Source organism: Hyla sarda, chromosome 7 (assembly GCF_029499605.1).
Source record: "Hyla sarda isolate aHylSar1 chromosome 7, aHylSar1.hap1, whole genome shotgun sequence".
Taxonomy (NCBI): domain Eukaryota; kingdom Metazoa; phylum Chordata; class Amphibia; order Anura; family Hylidae; genus Hyla; species Hyla sarda.
The window spans coordinates 220,419,290-220,444,586 of NC_079195.1; the positions used below are offsets into that span (position 1 = coordinate 220,419,290).

At 43.5% G+C, this 25,297-nt stretch overlaps 1 protein-coding gene across 1 annotated transcript in view; it reads left to right on the plus strand.

Moving 5' to 3' along the window:
• The window catches only part of LOC130283359 (cystathionine gamma-lyase-like), a 43,796-nt gene that overhangs the window by 16,188 nt on the left and 2,311 nt on the right, over positions 1-25,297 (plus strand). Inside the window, exons 5-11 of the mRNA XM_056532747.1 lie at positions 2,615-2,746; positions 6,523-6,580; positions 6,754-6,831; positions 10,417-10,569; positions 11,643-11,764; positions 17,741-17,793; positions 24,260-24,398. Of these exons, the coding sequence (XP_056388722.1) occupies positions 2,615-2,746; positions 6,523-6,580; positions 6,754-6,831; positions 10,417-10,569; positions 11,643-11,764; positions 17,741-17,793; positions 24,260-24,398 (735 nt within the window). The remainder of the gene's footprint in view (positions 1-2,614; positions 2,747-6,522; positions 6,581-6,753; positions 6,832-10,416; positions 10,570-11,642; positions 11,765-17,740; positions 17,794-24,259; positions 24,399-25,297) is intronic.

The following is a 25,297-nucleotide window of genomic DNA, read 5'->3' on the forward strand; positions in this document are numbered from 1 at the left end:
ACACTGCAAAAAAAAAGTGCAAAAAAAAAGTGAATAAACATCATTTAACCCCTTCCCTATTAAAAGTTTGAATCACCCCCCTTTTCCCATAAAAGAAAAAACACAGTGTAAATAAAAATAAAAATAAACATAAATGGTATCGCCGCGTGCGGAAATGTCCGAATTATAAAAATATATCGTTAATTAAACCGCACGGTCAATGGCGTGCGCGCAAAAAAATTCCAAAGTCCAAAATAGTGCATTTTTGGTCACTTTTTATATCATGAAAAAATGAATAAAAAGCGATCAATAAGTCCTATCAATGCAAAAATGGTACCGTTAAAAACTTAAGATCACGGCGCAAAAAATGAGCCCTCATACCGCCCCATACACGGAAAAATAAAAAAGTTATAGGGGTCAGAAGATGACAATTTTAAACGTATTAATTTTCCTGCATGTAGTTATGATTTTTTCCAGAAGTCCGACAAAATCAAACCTATATAAGTAGGGTATCATTTTAATCGTATGGACCTACAGAATACATATCAGGTGTCATTTTTACCGAAAAATGTACTACGTAGAAACGGAAGCCCCCAAAAGTTACAAAACAGCGGTTTTTTTTAAATTTTGTCGCACAATGATTTTTTTTCCCGCTTCACCATAGATTTTTGGGCAAAATGACTGATGTCATTACAAAGTAGAATTGGTGGCGCAAAAAATAAGCCATCATATGGATTTTTAGGTGTAAATTTGAAAGAGTTATGATTTTTTAAAGGCAAGGAGCAAAAAACGAAAATGCAAAAACGGAAAAACCTCCGGTCCTTAAGGGGTTAAGGACCTTCAAAATTCCTTGCAATGCTTTGGGGTCTGCAACTCACTGGGGCACTGTGTTGAAAGTTCTAAGCCACTCTGTCTCTGGGACTGTCCAGTCTAAGCGAGTGGTACTGGAAGGCTGACTCTCTCCCTTAGGGTGGGTTCACACCACGATTTTCTATACAGTTTTTGGATACGGTTTTAAAAAAAACAAACGTATGCAACTGTACAGAAAACCGCGCCCATAGACTTTCCATTCAAAACCGTGTGCACCATATTGCATATGGCTGTCTTCATTTTTCACACCACACAGTTATTTACTTTTTTTTTTTCTGGACAGAAAACCGTGGCCTACCACGGTTTTTGGTCCAGGTGAAAAACCGTATTGACCCGTATACGTTTTTTTTTTTACATGGGAGTCAATGGGAACCGTACAGACCTGTTTGTGCGTACGGATCCATCCAGTTTTTACCATACGGTTTTTGACTTTGCACAGTTTTTTTTCTTGGAATTTCAATCAAACAAGTGAAACTTTATTCATAATGGAGTGAAAAGTTCAAAACGTATGCGTTTTTTTTTCTTAAAAAACGGATGCAACCGGACATCACTTTTCAAACCGTATACAGATAAAACTTTGTACACACGTTTTGATACAGTTTAGTCAGGTTTTGAGGAATCCGTTTTTTTATCAAAAACCTGAAAAAAAAACTGTATTGCAAAAACGTGGTGCGAACCCAGACTTAGCACGGCACCTCCGGAGCTCCTTTCTTGCTGCCTGCCAACTCCAGACTTTCTCTTTCTTGGCTAAAACACACAGAACTCCTCCTTACCCCTCTCAGTCTCAGCCACTGGGAACCCCCGCGATCTTCTGCACGGCCCCCAGTAAGTCACATGCACCGAGCGATCTCTAGATATATCTCTCTGGGAGATACAGAGATACGCAAACGCTGCATCTCCATCTCTTCCATTGACTTGAGAGTTGCTCCGAAGCATAGCACTGCCGGTGTTCTCAACATAAGTGTTAAGAACGCTGGGGTGCCCGGTAAGAGATTGCAGGGGTCCCAGCAGTCGGACCCCCTGCAATCAGACATCTCATCCCCTATCCTTTGGATGGCATCGGAGTACCACTTTAGGGAGGTACTCCACTGGCCAGCATTCAGAACTAAATGTTCTGAGCGCTGTTTTCACGCTGGGGGGTGTCGGCCACACCCCTCGTGACTTCAATGTCAATGGGAGGGGGTGTCAGGGCCATCATGCCCCCCTCCCATAGACTTGCATTAAGGAGGCGTGGTCGTGACATCATGAGGGACGTGGCCGACCCTTGCAGCATGAAAACAGCGCTCAGAACATTTTGTTCCGATTGCTGGCCAGTGGAGCACCCCTTTTAAAGGGGTACTCCACTGCCCCAGTGTCCGGGAACATTTAGTTCAGAATGCTGGGTGAGAACTGTGGGGGTCATGACGTCACACCACGCCCCCTCAATGCAAGTCTATGGGAGGGGGCGTGACGTCCGTCACGCCCCCTCCCATAGACTTGCATTGAGGGGGTGTGACGTCTTCACCCCCACACCCAGCGTTCTGAACTAAATGTTCCGGACGCTGGCCAGTGGAGTACCCCTTTAATGGGACAGCTGACCGATCCAATTATCTGCATTGCTGAGCACCAGGCAGGCGCTGTTATATTGCACAAGACCTCATGGATGTACCGTTTAGGGAAAGGGCATTTAGCGAAAGTGATTGGCGCCCACCACGTCACCGTAGTAGTGGATCGGCCCAGTTACTGATTTGGCTTTAACTAAAACCTGTTTTCTTTCCTATCCAAGCTCGTGTGGATCGAAACCCCAACAAACCCAAATGTAGTGGTCATTGATATACAAGGTTGTGCCGATATTGTTCACAAGCATCAAGGTGTGCTTCTGGCCGTGGATAACACCTTTATGTCCGCCTATTTCCAGGTAAGTGATTCTGGTAAACGTTCAGGACACTCACTGTGGGTTTATTTGTATTTGTTGCATCCTGTCCATTTCCACATTCTCAGCCACATGACAACTTCTTGCGGAACGTAGCTGAAATAGTTGTGAAGTTTTTTTTAATAATTTTTTTTATTTTTCCTTCTCTCTCTGTGCCAGAAGGTGGGGTGGGGGTGGCTTTAGGGTTGGGGGGGGGGGGGGGGTATTAATAATGAATAGGCACACTTTTCGGATGTAGATAAGGACAAGTATGGCTATATGGCCTCTTTTTTCTCTTTTTAATGTTGATATGTATATCTGAATCGTATATGGTAATTTTGTAAATTTTATTTTTAAAAGAAATAAAGAAATAAAAAAAATAAAAAAAAAAATAGTTGTGAAGTAGTTGAAATAGTTGTGCTGGGACACTGCTATCACGTGACAGCTATCACGCCCCCTCCCATAGGCTTGCATTGAGGGGCGGAGCGTGACGTCACACGGGGGCGGAGCCGTGACATCACAATGCTCCGGCCCTGTGGTCGCCGGTAATCAGACCCGGAGCGAACACGCTCCGGGGACTGATTATAAATGGGGTGCCGCGTGCAAGATCACGGGGGTCCCCAGCGGCGGGACTCCAGCGATCAGTATTCTTAAAGTGCCATAGAGGCCTATGGGGATATTACAGTACAGTATAAGCAAAATATCCGCTGAATCAGCACAAATCTGAGGAGATTTATCAAAATCTGTGCAGAGGGAAAGTTGACCAGTTGCCCATAGCAACCAATCAGATGGCTTCTTTTATATTTCAGAGGCCTTTTAAAAAATGAAAAAAGCGATCTGATTGGTTGCTATGGGCAACTCAGCAACTTTTCCCCTGCGCAGGTTTTGATAAATCTCCTCAATTGTCTCTAAATGTTTCAACTCTGTGGGGTTTGCAAATGTGGAAGAATATGTAAAAGAATAATCTGGTTTTGCTACAGGAAGCTCTACAGCAGCGGTCTTCAACCTGCGGACCTCCAGATGTTGCAAAACTACAACTCCCAGCATGCCCGGACAGCCGTTGGCTGTCCGGGCATGCTGGGAGTTGTAGTTTTGCAACATCTGGAGGTCCGCAGGTTGAAGACCGCTGCTGTAGAGCTTCCGGCTATGTTCACACAGCAGAATTTCCGAGCGTAATTCCGCCAAAAAATTCTGCTAGAAAATTCTGCCAATTTTAGTGCACATTACCTTCAATGGGGATTCCACTGTCTAATTCACACTGCGGACATTCCTCCATGGAAATTTCGCATTCTGGATACTGCAAAAAATTACAAGATGTGTCTTTAAATTTTGCGGAATTCCGTTCAGAGCCCCATTGCCGTTAATGTGACTTTGAATTCGAGTGGAATATGTGTTTTAAAAGCACAAAAAGTAAAAAAATAAATAAAAATTCACAGTCCGCTTTTCTGAGTTGAATTCAAGCGGAATAGCAGAATAAGGAAAATTTGATAGAAGTGATGGATTTTTTTTTTACAATGTTTGAGGCTTCGTTCATAATCGACAATTTTGAGAAAAATTCTGTTTGGGGTTATCCAGGAAAAAACTTTTTTTATATAAATATATATCAACTGGCTCCAGAAAGTTAAACAGATTTGTAAATGACTTCTATTAAAAAAATCTTAATCCTTTCAGTACTTATGAGCTTCTGAAGTTAAGGTTGTTCTTTTCTTTCTAAGTGCTCTCTGATGACACGTGTCTCGGGAAACGCCCAGTTTAGAAGCCAATCCCCATAGCAAACCTCTTCTAAACTGGGCGTTTCCCGAGATACGTGTCATCAGAGAGCACTTAGACAGAAAAGAACAACCTTAAGTTCAGAAGCTCATAAGTACTGAAAGGATTAAGATTTTTTTAATAGAAGTCATTTACAAATCTGTTTAACTTTCTGGAGCCAGTTGAAAAAAAGTTTTCCTGTATCAGGTTTTTGATGAAAAACGGATTCCTCGAAACCTGACTAAACTGTATCAAAACGTGTGTACAAATTTCAACCCGTATACAGTTAAAAACCTGTATACAGTTTGCAAAATGATGTCCGGTTGCATCCGTTTTGTAAGAAAAAAAAAATGTATGCGTTTTTAACTTTCCTCTCCATTTTGAATAAAGTTTGACTTGTTTGATTGAAATTCCAAGAAAAAAAACTGTGCAAAGTAAAAAACCGTATGGTGAAAACCGGATGGAACCGTACCCACATACAGTTCTGTAGGGTTCCCATTGACTCCCATGTTAAAAAAAAAACGTATACAGTTCAATACAGTTTTTCACCCGAACCAAAAAATGTGGTAGACTATGGATTTGGGTACTGGTAAAAAAAAAAACTGACAAAACCGTACAGGATGCAAAACGGACACAACCTGATGCATCTTTTGGCTTACGGTTTTCAATGGAGAGTCAATGCATACGGTTTTCAATGCGGTTCCGTACGGTTTTCCCATTGAAAACGTACAGTGGTCCCTCAAGTTACAATATTAATTGGTTCCAGGACGACCATTGTATGTTGAAACCATTGTATGTTGAGACCAGAACTCTATGGAAACCTGGTAATTGGTTCTAAAGGCACCAAAATTGTCATCCAAAAAAATTAGGAAAAAGTGAGGATTAAAGAAATGTAAGTAGATAACTAATATAGATAAAGCAAATCCTTACATATAAAAGTAAGAAAGATCTGCTGGGAGCTGTAATCACTGTCTGTGTAAGTGTTTCCCAAGCATGGAGCCCCCAGCTGTTGCAAAACTACAACTCCCACCATGCCCGGACAGCCGAAGGCTGTCCGGGCATGCTGGGAGTTGTAGTTTTTCAACAGCTGGGGGCACCCTCCTTGGGAAACACTGGTCTATGTAGAGGACAGGAGCTTCTTCGGGGTCTTGTACAGTACACAGTGTCCTAAAAAAGTAACATGGAGCCGACCTCACCTGATGTCCAGAGGAGCAGGTAACCCTGGTACAGGTAAAGTGTACAGAACATGTAATACCTTCCTGTACTGTAGGGGGTGCTACTAGATATCAGTCAGTGCATACACTTCAGTAATACAGGTAAAATGTACAGAACATGTAATACCTTCCTGTGCTGTAGGGGGTGCTACTAGATATCAGTCAGTGCATACACTTCAGTAATACAGGTAAAATGTACAGAACATGTAATACCTTCCTGTACTGTAGGGGGCGCTACTAGATATCAGTCAGTGCATACACTTCAGTAATACAGATAAAGAGTACAGAACATGTAATACCTTCCTGTACTGTAGGGGGCGCTACTAGATATCAGTCAGTGCATACACTTCAGTAATACAGGTAAAGAATACAGAACATGTAATACCTCCCTGTACTGTAGGGGTCGCTACCAGACACCAGTCAGTGCATGCACTTCAGTAATACAGGTAAAATGTACAGAACATGTAATACCTTCCTGTACTGTAGGGGGCGCTACTAGATATCAGTCATACACTTCAGTAATATAGGGGTTTTACCAGTGAATGCCCATTCTGATTGGTCGGATCTTCCAGCCATTGACACGTTTCACAGATCTGGACTGTCCGTAGCATTGCATGTTGAGTCTGGTTTCAACTTACAATGGTCCAGAAAAGACCATTGTATGTTGAAACTATTGTATGTTGAGGCCATTGTAAGTTGAGGGATCACTGTATACGGGAACTGTTGCAAAAACGTGGTGTGAGTGCAGCCTTAAATCGTTTATTTTGCATAGAGATGATGTATTGCGAACAGTAACGATTAACCCTTTTTTCCCTCCAGCGGCCATTGTCTCTGGGAGCAGATATCTGTATGTATTCCGCAACCAAATATATGAATGGTAAGTGAGCCCCCCACAGGGTGTATGGGGGGGGGGGATGATCCGCCCTTCTGTTAGTTGGTAAATGAGACAGTTTCCCAAGAACGCACAGCAAATATCCCCCAAAATAGCCTTTTCATTTGAACGTTTTTACTTTTACAGAGAAAAATCACATTTCGCTCTTGGTGTTTCAGGCCACTCTGATGTCCTCATGGGATTGGTGTCTGTAAACTGCGACACACTGTACGAAAAGTTAAAGTTGCTTCAGATGGGTGAGTAAAGACGTAATGATGAGTTTTCGTTCCTAGGATTATGGAAGGGTCTGGACACTTGTCGGTTCAAATAATTGCAATTCACAGAGTTTGCCACTAGGGGAGCAAGAGGTTACAAATCTACCTTTAGGACATGGCCACTAGAAATGAGCGAATTTACAGTAAATTCGATTCGTCACGAACTTCTCGGCTCGGCAGTTGATGACTTATCCTGCATAAATTAGTTCAGCTTTCCGGTGCTCCGGTGGGCTGGAAAAGGTGGATACAGTCCTAGGAAAGAGTCTCCTAGGACTGTATCCACCTTTTCCAGCCCACGGGTGCACCTGAAAGCTGAACTAATTTATGCAGGATAAGTCATCAACTGCCGAGCCGAGAAGTCCGTGACGAATCGAATTTACTGTAAATTCGCTCATCTCTAATGGCCACACATAAATGCTGTGGATTTTCCTCAGCAGAAAATCTGCGGTATTCCTGCACTGAAATCTGCAGTTGTAGCGGGCATTATCACAAGTGGGCTGCAGCTTTTGTAGAGATGTATCCAGATCGGTGATCTGTACACATCCCTGGTAACTAACACAATAATTTCTGTGGCGCCCAATGCATCAGCGTAGGTCACCACTGAAAGTATGTAAATGAGCATGGGCTCCTTCTAAAGACAGGTGTCCCTGTTTATTTCAAAGTGTGAAAGATGAGTCACCATGACCAACACCATTACCACCATACTGATACTGAATAAAAACCACTGTGCACAGACCAATACCCCCCATACAGTGACATTATATTGGTAGACCGTATACATGATTACAGTGCATCTATATCCAGTGACTCGCAGAGGGCATCTTCTTGAAGTCGTCCTCTTTCTTCTCTATTTTGCTCGGACCGTCATAAAGACGTCTTCCAACCCTAACTCGTCTATGCAGAATCTGCCAGACAACAAGCATATTAGAATCTGCACCTTTGTAGCACATTCTCCACCTCTTCCTTACCCTTAAGTCCCTAAATAATGGCTCCCTTGGTGCCCTGCATATTATGAGGGAGTAGGTAAGCTAGTTGGGGGGAGGGTAGGAGGATTGTATGGTGGTGGGTAGGTAATTCACCCTTATTAGGTAGATGCCCCAAGTACAATGGCGCAAAAAAGTATTTAGTCAGCCACCAATTGTGCACGTTCCGCAGGGAATTCCACAGTGTGAACTTAACATTAGTGTGAATGGGTCTCCGCGAGACCCGTTTACACTGCGGAATTTCTGCGGCGGACAATTTAGCCACTGAAATTGTTCCGCGCAAAGAAAGAACATGTTCATTCTTTGCGCGGATTCTGCGAGCACTGCATAGCTTTCAATGGTGACGGCTTAGTGCCCCGCGGCCCTAGCGCAGAAGCATCCTCGTGGCGGCCGCCAGGAGGAATCTCCGCACGCGGAATTCAGCGAGCGGAGATTCCACAGTGTAAACCCACCCTTAAAAAGATAAGAGGCCTGTAATTTTCATCATAGGTTATAATCTCAACTATGAGAGACATAATGAGACAAAAAATTCCATAAAATCCCATTGTCTGATTTTTAAAGAATTTATTAGCAAATTTTGGTGGAAAATAAGTATTTGGTCACCTACAAACAAGCAAGATTTCTGTCTCTCACAGACCTGTAACTTCTTCTTTAAGAGTCTCCTCTGTCCTCCACTTGTTGTCAGTATAAAAGACACCTGTCCACAACCTCAAACAGTCACACTCCAAACTCCACTATGGCCAAGACCAAAGAGCTGTCGAAGGACACCAGAAACAAAATTGTAGACCTGCACCAGGCTGGGAAGACTGAATCTGCAATAGGCAAGCAGCTTGGTGTGAAGAAATCAACTGTGTGAGCAATTATTAGAAAATGGAAGACATACAAGACCACTGATAATCTCCCGCAATCTGGGGCTCCACTCAAGATCTCACCCCATGGTGTCAAAATGATCACAAGAACGGTGAGCAAAAATCCCAGAACCACACAGGGGGACCTAGTGAATGAACTGCAGAGAGCTGGGACCAAAGTAACAAAGGCTACCATCAGTAACACACTACAGCGCCAGGGACTCAAATCATGCAGTGCCAGACGTGTCCTCCTGGTTAAGCCAGTACATGTCCGGGCCTGTCTGAAGTTTGCTAGAGAGCATTTGGATGATCCAGAAGATGATTGGGAGCATGTCATATGGTCAGATGAAACCAAAGTAGAACTTTTTGGTAAAAACTCAACTCGTCGTGTTTGGAGGAAAAAGAATGCTTAGTTGCATCTAAAGAACACCATACCTACTGTGAAGCATGGGGGTGGAAACATCATGCTTTGGGGCTGTTTTTCTGCTAAGGGATCAGGAGGACTGATCCGTGTAAAGTAAAGAATGAATGGGGCCATGTATCATGAGATTTTGAGTGAAAACCTCCTTCCATCAGCAAGGGCATTGAAGATGAAACGTGGCTGAGTCTTTCAGCATGGCAATGATCCAAAACACACCACCCGGGCAATGAAGGAGTGGCTTTGTAAGAAGCATTTCAAAGTCCTGGAGTGGCCTAGCCAGTCTCCAGATCTCAACCCCATAGAAAAGCATTGGTGGGAGTAGAAAATCCGTGTTGCCCAGCGACAGCCCCAAAACATCACTGCTCTAGAGGAGATCTGCATGAGGAATGGGGCAAAATACCAGCAACAGTGTGTGAAAACCTTGTGAAGACTTACAGAAAACATTTGATCTCTGTCATTGCCAAAAAAGGGGATATAACAAAGTATTGAGATGAACTTTTCTTATTGACCAAATACTTATTTTCCACCATAATTTGCAAATAAATTATTTAAAAATCAGTCAATGGGATTTTATGCCTTTTTTTTTTTTTTTTTCTCATTCTGTCTCTCATAGTTGAGGTTATAACCTATGATGAAAATTACAGCAGCCTCTCATCTTTATAAGTGGGAGAACTTGCACATTTGAAGGCTGACTAAATACTTTTTTACCCACAATATCACACCTCAGTAGGTAGGTTGATAATTCCCCTCTTCAAATTAGATAGATAACCCCCTCCCCCCTCGTGGGGAATATATCTACTTTGGTCCTTCAAGTTAAAGCTTTCAGTCAGGGTGTGCTGCCACTAATCTTCAGGCTGCATTCAATGGCCACTACAACTTCTTGAAAGGCATTAGGCTCCCCTGGTTCCACTCTGCCTATCTCACTGCATAAACTTCTGTATTGTAAAAGACCTGCTACCTCGATCATCAGTAAAGAGACAGTTATCCATAACCTGACATCTATGTATTCATTATCCCGCGCCTGGCCCAGAAGAAGCTGTGACAACCTCGGTCCCTGTAGGTTAACGGTGCCCTGGTGTCACGAACTCCAAGTCATGAGTCACGTACCACAGTCTGTCCAGTTCCCCGTGGCTGTCACACATGTCATTATAAAATGCCAAAAGTTTTTCCAAATTACAGGAATCCTTTAATACATGGCAGTAGTGGTACAGCACAAAATCCCGCTGCGTGTTCTTAAATCCAAGACATGACTTATATGTTTTCTCCAGGTTTTCATGCTGCAGTTTTCCAGCAGAAATGTTCTTATATCCTACAGATCTTGGCGCCATCCCATCCCCTCTTGAATGCTACCTGTGCAACCGCGGCCTGAAGACCTTACATCTCAGAATGAGGCAACATTTCCATAACGCTCTGGCAGCGGCCATGTTTCTGGAGAAGGATCCTCGTGTTGACAAAATTCTATTTCCAGGTAAATCTAAGTATTATCAATGATGCAGTTGAGTGTCTCTGGTTTGGTCTGTACCCTTGTGAGATATTGAATTACAAATCAGGTACTTAAAGATGGCACTAATGGGGTTGAGATCTGGAGACTGGCTAGGCCACTCCAGGACCTAAAAATGCTTCTTACGAAGCCACTCCTTCATATCCCGGGCAGTGTGTTTGGGATCATGGTTAGTCCATGGTTCAAATTCTGGGGTCCCTTGTCTCAATGCTGTGAATGCCAAGTATAGTATATAAGCTATGGGTTCCTTCCGGAGGAGAGATCATTTGCATACCTTTTTTCCCAGAGAGCATTGCCTGTTAGACACCCAACTGTATCCCCCAATGAGAATTAGTACCCTCCTAGTAGTAATGGCCTAATTAAAGTAAACAAAATGCTGATTGTGAGAACAGAATTTAGTTGTAATCCTTATAGCTTTGGTGTCCATACTACCCACTAAGCTCACTGCGTCCCAATATGTCTAGTGTCTCACTCCATGTGCCCCCATATAATACCACAATATCCTCACCTGGACTCTTTAGAACACTTCTTTGAGAAGACCATCCTCTTATCCAACCATATTTTGCATGTTGTTGTGTTGAAAAACACTTTGGAAAAAAATGGCCATACCATTGGGTCCACGGCCAAACGAGTTTAAAGGGGCACTCCACTTCTAGACATCTTATCCCCTTTCTCCCGCGATCTCCCTGTTGAGCCCGGCGGCTCGTGACGTCACGGCCAAACCCCCGCTCGTGACGTCACGGCCACGCCCCATCAATGCAAGCCTATGGGAGGGGGCGTGACATCCGTCACGCCCCCTCCCATAGGCTTGCATTGAGGGGGCGTGGCCGTGACAACACGAACAAGACGTGACGAAAGGCAGACAAAAAGCTGATTGGGAGAACAAAGTTTAGTCGCAATCCTCATAGCTTTGGGGTCCATACAACCCACTAAACACACTGCATCCCAACATGTCTAGCGTCTCACTCCATGTGCCCCCATATAACACCACAATGTCCTCACCTGGACTCCTCCTATACACTGTGACCCTCTTGTTTCAGGGCTGCCATCTCACCCACAGTACGAGCTCACCAAGCGTCAGAGCACTGGAGCTGGAGGGATGATGGCAATTTACATTAAAGGCAACCTGGAGCATGCAAAGATCTTCCTCAGGAGCCTGAAGGTAAATGACTACAAATGTATATAAACCTCCTATGTACGGCACCCTCAAAGGAAGCTTAAAGGGGTTAGTAAAATGAGTCTGATATACATAAGATATATATACAGGGTGGGCCATTTCTATGGATCCACCTTAATAAAATGGGAATGGTTGGTGATATTAACTTCCTGTTTGTGGCACATTAGTATATCTGAGGGGGGAAACTTTTCAAGATGGGTGGTGACCATGGCGGCCATCTTGAAGTCGGCCATTTTGAATCCAACTTTTGTTTTTTTCAATAGGAAGAGGGTCATGTGACACATCAAACTTATTGGGAATTTCACAAGAAAAACAATGATGTGCTTGGTTTTAACGTAACTTTATTCTTTCATGAGTTATTTACAAGTTTCTGACCACTTATAAAATGTGTTCAATGTGCTGCCCATTGTGTTGGATTGTCAATGCAACCCTCTTCTCTATATACTGCTATATAATACTATATACACCGCAGGAAAAATGCTAGCACAGGCTTCCGGTATCCGTATACACTGCTATATACTACTATATACACCGCAGGAGAAATGACAGCACAGGCTTCCAGTATTCGTATACACTGCTATATACTACTATATACACCGCAGGAGAAATGCTAGCACAGGCTTCCAGTATCTGTATACACAGCTATATACTACTATATACACCGCAGGAGAAATGCTAGCACAGGCTTCCAGTATATACACTGCTATATACTACTATATACACCGCAGGAGAAATGCTAGCACAGGCTTCAGTATTCGTATATACTGCTATATACTACTATATACACCGCAGGAGAAATGCTAGCACAGGCTTCCAGTATCCGTATACACTGCTATATACTACTATATACACCGCAGGAGAAATGCTAGCACAGGCTTCCAGTATCCGTATACACTGCTATATACTACTATATACACAGCAGGAGAAATGCTAGCGCAGGCTTCCAGTATCCGTATACACTGCTATATACACCGCAGGAGAAATGCTAGCACAGGCTTCCAGTATCCGTATACACTGCTATATACTACTATATACACCGCAGGAGAAATGCTAGCACAGGCTTCCAGTATCTGTATACACTGCTATATACTACTATATACATCGCAGGAGAAATGCTAACACAGGCTTCCAGTATCTGTATACACTGCTATATACTATATACACCGCAGGAGAAATGCTAGCACAGGCTTCCAGTATCCGTAGTTTCAGGTGCTGCACATCTCGTATCTTCACAGCATAGACAATTGCCTTCAGATGACCCCAAAGATAAAAGTCTAAGGGGGTCAGATCGGGAGACCTTGGGGGCCATTCAACGGGCCCACGATGACCAATCCACTTGATGTGTTTCCCGCTTTATGCACTGAAGCTGCACGTTCCCGGAGTTTTTCCACCAAGATGGTGACCACCACATTATGGGTGTCAGGTCCGAGCATTCCTAGATGAAAAGTTTCCTGGAAAGTGGATTGATCGTCGTGGGCCAGTTGAATGGCTCCCAAGGTCTCCCCGTCTGACCCCCTTAGACTTTTATCTTTGGGGTCACCTGAAGGCAATTGTCTATGCTGTGAAGATACGAGATGTGCAGCACCTGAAACTACGGATACTGGAAGCCTGTGCTAGCATTTCTCCTGCGGTGTATATAGTAGTATATAGCAGTGTATACGGACACTGGAAGCCTGTGCTAGCATTTCTCCTGCGGTGTATATAGTAGTATATAGCAGTGTATACGGATACTGGAAGCCTGTGCTAGCATTTCTCCTGCGGTGTATATAGTAGTATATAGCAGTGTATACGGATACTGGAAGCCTGTGCTAGCATTTCTCCTGCGGTGTATATAGTAGTATATAGCAGTGTATACGGATACTGGAAGCCTGTGCTAGCATTTCTCCTGCGGTGTATATAGTAGTATGTAGCAGTGTATACAGTTACTGGAAGCCTGTGCTAGCATTTCTCCAGCGGTGTATATAGTAGTATATAGCAGTGTATACGGATACTGGAAGCCTGTGCTAGCATTTCTCCTGCGGTGTATATAGTAGTATATAGCAGTGTATACGGATACTGGAAGCCTGTGCTAGCATTTCTCCTGCGGTGTATATAGTAGTATATAGCAGTGTATACGGATACTGGAGGCCTGTGCTAGCATTTCTCCTGCGGTGTATATAGTAATATATATAAGTGTCTACGGATACTTGAAGCCTGTGCTAGCATTTCTCCTGCGGTGTATATAGTAGTATATAGCAGTATATAGAGAAGAGGGTTGCATTGACAATCCAACACAATGGGCAGCACATTGAACACATTTTATAAGTGGTCAGAAACTTGTAAATAACTCATGAAAGAATAAAGTTATGTTAAAACCAAGAACATCATTGTTTTTCTTGTGAAATTCCCAATAGGTTTGATGTGTCACATGACCCTCTTCCTATTGAAAAAAACAAAAGTTGGATTCAAAATGGCCGACTTCAAAATGGCCGACATGGTCACCACCCATCTTGAAAAGTTTCCCCCCTCACATATACTAATGTGCCACAAACAGGAAGTTAATATCACCAACCATTCCCATTTTATTAAGGTGGATCCATAGAAATGGCCGACCCTGTATATTTGTAGAACAAGCGACATGCAGCCTGGAGTCATTTTAAAAACTACCTCCTGGGAAATCACCGTACCACTGGTTCCACAACCAAATCAAAGCAATGTGAGCTACTAGTGCACCTGAAATGACCATAAGAGGGGTCCGGCTACAATACATTATGCCCCCCACACCATAATACTGGGAGTAGTTTCGATGTAACTTTTTCTCCTTAAAGGGGTACTCCACTGGAAAACATTAATTTTATAAATCAACCGGTGCCAGAAAGTTAAACAGATTTGTAAATTTCTTCTATATAAAAATCTTAATCCTTCTAGTACTTATCAGCTGCTGTATGCTCCACAGGAAGTTGTGTAGTTCTTTCCCTTCGGACCACAGTGCTCTCTGCTGACACCTCTGTCCATTTTAGGAACTGTCCAGAGTAGAAACAAATCCCCAGAGGAAACCTCTCCTGCTCTGGATTGTTCCTAAAATGGTCAGAGGTGTCAGCAGAGAGCACTGTGGTCAGACAGAAAAGAAATTCAAAAAGAAAAAGAACTTCCTGTGGAACATACAGCAGCTGATAAGTACTGGAAGGATTAAGATTTTTTAATAGAAGTAATTTACAAATCTGTTTAACTTTCTGGCACCAGTTGATTTATTAAAAAAATTTTTTCCAGTGGAGTTCCCCTTTAGGATTGAAATTGCAACATCAAATACAGCACACAAGCTTATGGTACAGAGCAAGTCAGGAATGGCGGCTGGAATGGCGGTCTGTGCTCTTTGGGGAAGAGTCCCGCTTATATTCCGGATGCAATGATAACTGGAGATTTGATGGAGACCACATTTGCAACGCCATGAAGAGAACCTTACATTGGGACTAGAGATGAGCGAACTTACAGTAAATTCGATTCGTCACGAACTTCTCGGCTCGGCAGTTGATGAATTTTCCTGCATAAATTAGTTCAGCTTTCCGGTGCTCTAGAAAAGGTGGATACAGTCCTAGGAGACTCTTTCCTAGGACTGTATCCACCTTTTCCAGCCCACCTGAGCACCGGAAAGCTGAACTAATTTACGCAGTATAAAGTCATCAACTGCCGAGCCGAGAAGTTCGTGACGAATCGAATTTACTGTAAGTTCGCTCATCTCTAATTGGAACATTTCACTGGTCCAACTCCCAGTATAAGGGTGTGGGGTGGCATAATTTACGGTAGCCGGACTCCTCTAATCTATGGGGAGCCAGCTTTAGCAACCTACAAGGGTGCAGAGTCTACAGGCCCAGCTGTAACATCTGTGGGCAAATGTGCCACAGCATACCATAGGGCAGTGTTTCCCAACCTGGGTGCCTCCAGCTGTTGCAAAACTACAACTCCCAGCATGCCCGGACAGCCAAAGGCTGTCCGGGCATGCTGGGAGTTGTAGTTTTGCAACAGCTGGAGGCACCCTGTTGGGAAACACTGTCATAGGGAACCTGTATACCTCAGTGCCCTAGCTATATCTCATCTTGTATCAAGGCTAAAGGTGCCCAACATGGTACTAGACCCTCCTTTCTATTGTACAGTTTCCCCCAATAAACTTATCCTTTCCCTTTAAAGGGGTTATCCAGGAAAAAAAAAAAAAAAACTCTTTTTTTATACGTATATCAACTGGCTCCAGAAAGTTAAAGAGATTTGTAAATTAATTACATTAAATCCTTTCAGTACTTATGAGCTGCTGAAGTTGAGTTGTTCTTTTCTGTCTAAGTGCTCTGTGAGGACATCTGTCTCGGGAACTGTCCAGAGTAGAAGCAAATCCCCATAGCAAACCTCTTCTACTCTGAGACAGACAGAGGTGTCAGCAGAGAGCACTGTGGTCAGACAGAAAAGAACAACTCAACTTCAGCAGCTGATAATTATTGGAAGGATTAAGATTTTTTTTTTTTTTTTTTTTTTATATAGAAGTAATTTACAAATCTGTTTAACTTTCTGGAGCCAGTTGATATGAAAAAATAAAGTTTTTTCCTGGAATACCCCTTTAATATTGTAATCACTTCCATAGATCACCATTGCAGTCACATTTACAGAGTTCTATTAGATTCCAATAACGCCATCTTGGTGCGTTTTATATTTCTGGACAACCCCCTGGCTGTAGATATGGGATAAGCAGTAGTGACTGACTCTCTTGCCTTGTGGTAACAATATTGCGGACACCTCTTGGCACAGATTAGGAAGCATTTACCAAACCATTGTTGGCACCTGCTGGTATATTTACCATATTAATGTTGTGATTCCAAACATTGACCATATCACTAAGTGCCTGTTATTTCTCTGATCTCTAAATATGTGCTCAAACAGCTTCTAATCTGCAAATACTCAGCACTTAAAGGGGTTCTCCGGTGGAAAACTTTTTTTTTTTTTTTTTTTTTTAAATCAACTGGTGCCAGAATGATAAACAGATTTGTAAATTACTTCTATTAAAAAAAATCTTAATCCTTCCAGTACTTATTATCTGCTGAGTACTACAGAGGAAATTATTTTCTTTTTGGAACACAGAGCTCTCTGCTGACATCACGAGCACAGTGCTCTCTGCTGACATCTCTGTCCATTTTAAGAACTGTCCAGAGTAGGAGAAAATCCCCATAGAAAATATATGCTGCTCTGAACAGTTCCTAAAATGGACAGAGATGTCAGAAGAGAGCACTGTGCTCGAGATGTCAGCAGAGAGCTCTGTGTTCCAAAAAGAAAAGAATTTCCTCTGTAGTATTCAGCAGCTAATAAGTACTGGAAGGATTAAGATTGTTTTAACAGAAGTAATTTACAAATCTGTTTAACTTTCTGGCACCAGTTGATTTAAAAAAATAATGTTTTCCACCGGAGTACCCCTTAAAGGGGTACTCCGGGGGAAAACATTGTCTTTTTTTAAATCAACTGGTGCCAGAAAGTTAAACAGATTTGTAAATTACTTCTCTTAAAAAAATCTTTACCCTTCCAGTACTTTTTAGCAGCTGTATGCTACAGAGGAAATTCTATTCTTTTTGAGTTTCTTTTTTGTCTTGTCCACAGTGCTCTCTGCTGACACCTCTGCCCGTGTCAGGAACTGTCCAGGGCAGGAGAAAATCCCCATTGCAAACCTATGCTGCTCAGGACAGTTCCTGACACGGGCAGAGGTGTCAGCAGAGAGCACTGTGGACAAGACAAAAAAGAAATTCAAAAAGAATAGAATTTCCTCTGTAGCATACAGCTGCTAAAAAGTACTGGAAGGATAAAGATTTTTTAATTGAAGTCATTTACAAATCTGTTTAATTTTCTGGCACCAGCTGATTAAAAAAAAAAATGTTTTCCACCGGAGTACCCCTTTAATGGAGTATAAAGTAGAGCAGCAAAGTAAAAAAGACAGAATTCTTATTTCCTCAGGTGTTTGCACTCGCTGACAGTCTTGGAGGATATGACAGTCTGGCTGCGCATCCGTAAGTATATCTGACATTCCTGCCGTATAACAGCGGCTCCTAGGAGCAGAGAGGCTTTTCTACCCCCTCGGGCCCCAGGACCAGGCGCTATTCCTACCTCAGCCCCCTGTGGGTCAGTGAGTGTACACACAGGGGCCTGGACCACGTTCACCTAGTAGGGTCGCCACCTTTGTTGGAAAAAAAATACCGGCCATGCTAATTTGCATAACTAATTAATTATATATGCGTGACATCACAGGACACACATATGTGGGGGAAATTTTGTCCTATTCTGACCCCTATAACTTTTTTATTCCTTCTTATACAGGGATGTATGAGGCTCATTTTTTGCGCCCCGATCTGCAGTTTTTAATGGTATCATTTTTGTTTTGATGGGACTTTTTTGATGGCTTTTTTTAATTAAATTTGTGAGTTTCAGTTAGTTACTAACTACAACTCCCAGCATGCCCTGATACAGCCTGTGGCTCAGCAGCTGCCCCAAACGAAAACTACAACTCCCAGCATGTTGGACTATATAGTAGTATATAGTTTAGGTCAGTGTTTCCAAACCAGGGGTGCCTCCAGCTGTTGCAAAACTACAACTCCCAGCATGTTGGACTGGGGTGTCCCGGTACCGTATTACATACAGTCCCTTGGTAGGGGTCCCAAAAGTCAGAGTTCCTAGGAACTGTGGGGTCCTCAGGTTTAGTCTTCTCCTAGTCACCCCTTAAATAATTAATATATGACTCAGGTAAATGTAAATAAATGTATATAAAAGTGTACTTACCTTGCGCTGGCGTCGCAGGACCTGCGGGTCACGTGACGAGGCTTTAGTCTCTATGGTTAATGCAAAAGACCTTTGGAGGTTCATAGGCCATGTGATACCCACAATGCCTTGTGAGGCTGATTGACAGATGGCGTGGACCAATCCTAGAACGGCCAGCCCCTGCCCGCCCATATAAGGGAGCTGCGGCCATTATTCTCTCTCTTGGGTTGCTGTCACTGAATGAGGTAGGACCTCCGCAACTTTCAGCGACAATTACTAGGCCAAAGCCTTGTGGCCTCCGCTGAATTACACAGTGAGTTCTTCTAAATTCCCCGTAATTATTGGCAAGGACCCTGGACCTAAACATAACCCTAAATCCAGCAGATCTGCGCATACTAAATCCCTACAAGTTAAAGAATTTACGAAAAGTCCCAACCAACAGTCAATCTCAGCCAAGCTGTTCATAGATTCTGTTACAAAGACTGTTCTTATGTTCGTATGTTACAGAAAATCTTCAGTAAAGTTTACGCAAGTTTTCAGCGAAGCTCTGGTTGTGGACAATACTTTATTATTCTGCAAACACCTATCGTCCTTGGGAAGGGTGGCGATAGGCCAAGTCATACAGCATTTAACCCTCACCCTGGCGTCACGACTGGCAAGGCTTAATAACACCCTTTATAACCTGCACAGCAATATCCCGATCTCAATTCACACCCTCAAGGCGACCACCACAGGACTATATAGTAGTATATAGTATAGGTCAGTGTTTCCCAACCAGGGGCGCCTCCAGCTGTTGCAAAACTACAACTCCCAGCATGCCCTGATACAGCAGCTGCCCCAAATGAAAACTACAACTCCCAGCATGTTGGACTATATAGTAGTATATAGAATAGGTCAGTGTTTCCAAACCAGGAGTGCCTCCAGCTGTTGCAAAACTACAACTCCCAGCATGCCCTGATACAGCAGCTGCCCCAAATGAAAACTACAACTCCCAGCATGTTGGACTATATAGTAGTATATAGTATAGGTCAGTGTTTCCAAACCAGGGGTGCCTCCAGCTGTTGCAAAACTACAACTCCCAGCATGCCCTGATACAGCAGCTGCCCCAAATGAAAACTACAACTCCCAGCATGTTGGACTATATAGTAGTATATAGTATAGGTCAGTGTTTCCCAACCAGGGGTGCCTCCAGCTGTTGCAAAACTACAACTCCCAGCATGCCCTAATACAGCAGCTGCCCCAAATGAAAACTACAACTCCCAGCATGTTGCACTATATAGTAGTATATAGTATAGGTCAGTGTTTCCAAATCAGGGGTGCCTCCAGCTGTTGCAAAACTACAACTCCCAGCATGCCCTGATACAGCAGCTGCCCCAAATGAAAACTACAACTCCCAGCATGTTGCACTATATAGTAGTATATAGTATAGGTCAGTGTTTCCAAATCAGGGGTGCCTCCAGCTGTTGCAAAACTACAACTCCCAGCATGCCCTGATACAGCAGCTGCCCCAAATGAAAACTACAACTCCCAGCATGTTGCACTATATAGTAGTATATAGTATAGGTCAGTGTTTCCAAATCAGGGGTGCCTCCAGCTGTTGCAAAACTACAACTCCCAGCATGCCCTGATACAGCAGCTGCCCCAAATGAAAACTACAACTCCCAGCATGTTGCACTATATAGTAGTATATAGTATAGGTCAGTGTTTCCAAATCAGGGGTGCCTCCAGCTGTTGCAAAACTACAACTCCCAGCATGCCCGGACAGCCGTTGGCTGTCCGGGCATGCTGAGAGTTGTAATTTTGCAACAGCTGGAGGCGCTCTGGTTGGGAAACACTGGTATAGTATATGGTGCAAAATTCTGGGAGTAGGAGTATTGGTTGGATAAATACCGGCCATTGCATTGACATTATCTTTAATATATAAATACCGGCAGGGTGGCCAAAATACCGGCTGTGCCGGTAAAATACCGGCAGGGTGGCAACCCTATGACCTAGGAGCATTCACTTGTGGTCATTGCAACCAAGTGGGACAAACTAAGTGACCTTACCCTATGCATGGAGCAAAGTGGCTTGAGTTGTAGGGTAAATATGCAGACTTATACCCTTTACCTATTAAAAAGGGGTGGGATGGGTGATGCACGACGCAATGAAGTTGGTGGTAAGCGAGCACCCGCAGTGTTTAAGAGTGGACAGTTTCCCACAAAGATAGGCCGACACATCAGCCTTAAAGGGGTACTCTGGTAAACTTTTATTTTTTTAAATCAACTGGTGCCAGAAAGTTAAACAGATTTGTAAATTACTTTTATTAAACAAAAAATCTTAATCCTTCCAGTACTTATTAGCTGCTGAACACTACAGAGGAAATTCTTTTCTTTTTGGAACACAGAGCTCTCTGCTGAATCACGAGCACAGTGCTCTCTGCTGACACCTCTGTCCATTGTAAGAACTGTCCAGACTAGGAGAAAATCCCCATAGCAAACATATGATGCTCTGGACAGTTCCTAAAATGGACAGAGGTGTCAGCGGAGAGCACTGTGCTCGTGATGTCAGCAGAGAGCTCTGTGTTCCAAAAAGAAAAGAATTTCCTCTGCAGTATGCAGCAGTTAATAAGTACTGGAAGGATTAAGATTTTTATATAGAAGTAATTTAAAAATCTGTTTAACTTTCTGGCACCAGTTGATTAAAAAAAAAAAAAAAAATCCACCGGAGTACCCCTTTAAACATATACATCATTTATATCTCAAGCATGAACCCGTAATATTCATATAACAAGATCCTGATAACTACTAACATTCTCCCGTGTGGATTTGAGATGTCGCTAAAGCAATAAGAAGCTTTTTGAATATCGTGCTGGAAAATGCAATTTGGAGGGCGCTGGGCCTGTTCAGATATGGTAGAGTGACCTGATATGGCTTAGCTGTACACCCCTAATTGGAATGACCTGATATGGCTTCGCTGTACATCCCTAATTGGAATGACCTGATATGGCTTCACTGTACATCCCTGATTGGAATGACCTGATATGGCTTCGCTGTACATCCCTAATTGGAATGACCTGATATGGCTTCGCTGTACATCCCTGATTGGAATGACCTGATATGGCTTCGCTGTACACCCCTAATTGGAATGACCTGATATGGCTTCGCTGTACATCCCTGATTGGAATGACCTGATATGGCTTCGCTGTACATCCCTAATTGGAATGACCTGATATGGCTTCGCTGTACATCCCTAATTGGAATGACCTGATATGGCTTCGCTGTACATCCCTAATTGGAATGACCTGATATGGCTTCGCTGTACATCCCTAATTGGAATGACCTGATATGGCTTCGCTGTACATCCCTGATTGGAATGACCTGATATGGCTTCGCTGTACATCCCTAATTGGAATGACCTGATATGGCTTCGCTGTACATCCCTGATTGGAATGACCTGATATGGCTTCGCTGTACATCCCTAATTGGAATGACCTGATATGGCTTCGCTGTACATCCCTGATTGGAATGACCTGATATGGCTTTGCTGTACACCCCTAATTGGAATGACCTGATATGGCTTCGCTGTACATCCCTGATTGGAATGACCTGATATGGCTTCGCTGTACATCCCTAATTGGAATGACCTGATATGGCTTCGCTGTACATCCCTGATTGGAATGACCTGATATGGCTTTGCTGTACACCCCTAATTGGAATGACCTGATATGGCTTCGCTGTACATCTCTAATTGGAATGACCTGATATGGCTTCGCTGTACATCCCTGATTGGAATGACCTGATATGGCTTCGCTGTACATCCCTGATTGGAATGACCTGATATGGCTTCGCTGTACATCCCTGATTGGAATGACCTGATATGGCTTCGCTGTACATCCTTGATTGGAATGACCTGATATGGCTTCGCTGTACATCCCTAATTGGAATGACCTGATATGGCTTCGCTGTACATCCCTGATTGGAATGACCTGATATGGCTTCGCTGTACATCCCTAATTGGATAGCAGCATACGAAGAACTAAAAGGAGAAGTCCAGTTCAGAAAGATTCTGTTCCGTCATCCCTGGGCTTCCAGCATATAAAACAACAAAGTAGACTTACCTACCATCACTCCGTCAGTATCCCAGTATTGCCGCTCCAGTTTTGTGGTGCCGGTGGTCAACATGTGACACTGCGGATCAGCCTATCGCCAGCGACAGCAATGTCCCGCCTCGGCCAGCGATAGATGGGCTATGTTCACACTGCCACTGTGCACCGCTAAAGAACGCTCCGTCACTCAGTCCGTTCAAAGGACTGAAGTTGGGCAGCGAACAAAATAATATATATCCAATCTTTTAACTTTCACTTAGACACCGGGACTCACCCAGTAAAGCCGCCACTAAGCCTACGATACGGCTTACACCCCAAAATGCAGCATGCGGAATCGTTTAAAAGCGGAAACTCCCGCAAACAATTCAGAGATGTCGCCATGATGTTACCAGTAATCCAATGTTTAAGAGGGGAAAGTTGCCCTTCCCAAAAATACAGATGGAAACATCGGCCTTAAAGGGGTACTCCGGTGCTCCAGCGTTCTTATCCTTTTGTTTAGAACGCTCAGACCTGGAGTCCGTGATCGTGATGTCTCGATCACGCCCCCTCATGACGTCATGACATGCCCCCTCCATTCATGTCTATGGGAAGGGGCGTGTTGGCCAACATGCCCCTTCCCATAGACATGAATGGAGGGGGCATTACGGGATGTCACAAGGGGGCGTGGTCGCAACGTCACGACCAATGCTGCAGGAACTTGGCATTTGTTTAGAACGCCGAGTGCTGCTGGGGCCCTCTGTGATAGGACATCTTATCCCCAGTCCTTTGGATAGGGGATAAGATGTCTAGCAGCGAATTACCCCTTAAAGGGGTACTCCTGTGGAAAACTTTTTTTTTTTTTTTTTTTTTTTATCAACTGGTGCCAGAAAGTTAAACAGATTTGTAAATCACTTCTATTAAAAAATCTTAATCCTTCCAGTACTTTTTAGGGGCTGTATACTAAAGAGAAATCCAAAAAAGAAATACATTTCCTCTGATGTCATGACCACAGTGCTCTCTGCTGACCTCTGCTGTCCATTTTAGGAACTGTCCAGAGCAGCATATGTTTGCTATGAGGATTTTCTCCTGCTCTGGACAGTTCCTAAAATGGACAGCAGAGGTCAGCAGAGAGCACTGTGCTCGTGACATCAGAGGAAATGCATTTCTTATTTGGATTTCTCTTTAGTATACAGCCCCTAAAAAGTACTGGAAGGATTAAGATTTTTTAATAGAAGTAATTTACAAATCTGTTTAACTTTCTGGCACCAGTTGATTAAATAAAATAAAAAGTTTTACACGGGAGTACCCCTTTAAATCACTCATCTGAACTGGCTTTTCATATGGGAGTTTTATTGTAGTTAACTAATTACTGACTGATTTTTACAATAAACATTTACAGGCACTATTCTAGACTATTCTAGACTATTGTAGGCTGCCATATATAACAGGAGATCGGAAGCTGTGGGTTGGTGTCCGGCTTCAGTTGGGTTGCCAATCTCCATACAGCAGAGTAATGGTTTAGCAGATCCTACAGTAAAATGTGCAGGAGGAGGACAGATGGGCTCGTAAGTGGATCATGTCCTTTCAGCACTTATGGTCCTTGTAATACTCTTCTCCCTCTTGTGTAGATAAATAATCTGTCCCCTCTTGTGTAGAGCCATCATGACTCACGCCTCAGTACCGGAGGAAGAGCGAGCGCGCCTGAAGATCACCGACAACCTCATTCGCCTCTCCATAGGGTTGGAGGACACAGTAGACATTATAGAGGACCTGGACCAAGCATTGCAGGTTGCGGTGAGTACTCATGGGTCCCAAAATCAAAAACATTGAAGGCTATTAGAGGGGTTTTGCACTAAAAGGTCCACATGACTGGACCTCCTCATTGATAAATTTCAAGATACCTGCATATATAGAAAAAATTATTTAAAAAAAACAAAAATGGAGGCCAGCACCTCGTGTATTACCCTCAATCAGGGTTGCCGCCTTTCTTGCAAAAAAATACCGGCCATGTTAAATTTGCATAATTAATTATATATGCGTGACATCACAGGATACACATATAAAGGGGACATTTTGTCCTATTCTGACCCTTATAACTTTTTTTATTTCTCCTTATACGGCCTGTATGACGGCTCGTTTCCTGATCATAGGGCTCACAAGGGTTTTATGTTCTGTACAAAATTCCATGATCCTCAAGATAGGCCAACCATATCTGATCGTATGGGTCCGAGGTGCAGAACTGCGTGCATTTTTACATCAGCCTCTCCCCTCAGATGTCTGGAGATTTCCGAATATACAGCGAGGGGAGGGGAAAGGAGGAGCTGTGCAGGACGCAGTTCTGCACGTCCCTCACCTCGTACACAGCGCCCTCCTCGCCCCTCCCTCTGGATTCTCACAGCCCCACTCCTGGACGTAGATTTTAACAGCTGTGAAAATCTACGTCCTTGGGGCGGTGGGAATGGGGTGGGAATCCCTCTCCTGCCGAGGGAGGTGCACAGCCCCCTGGACCCAAATTTACACAATGGCTCAGTGACACCACCACAAGTAGAGATTTTTAAAGCCCCGCTCCTGGATGTAGATTTTCACAGCTGTCAAAATCTCCATCTAGGAGCGGCAGCTAAAACAAACTTGTGGTGTCCCGGTACCGTATTGCATACCGTACCTAGTGTGGTGGTCCCCAAAGTCAGAGTAAC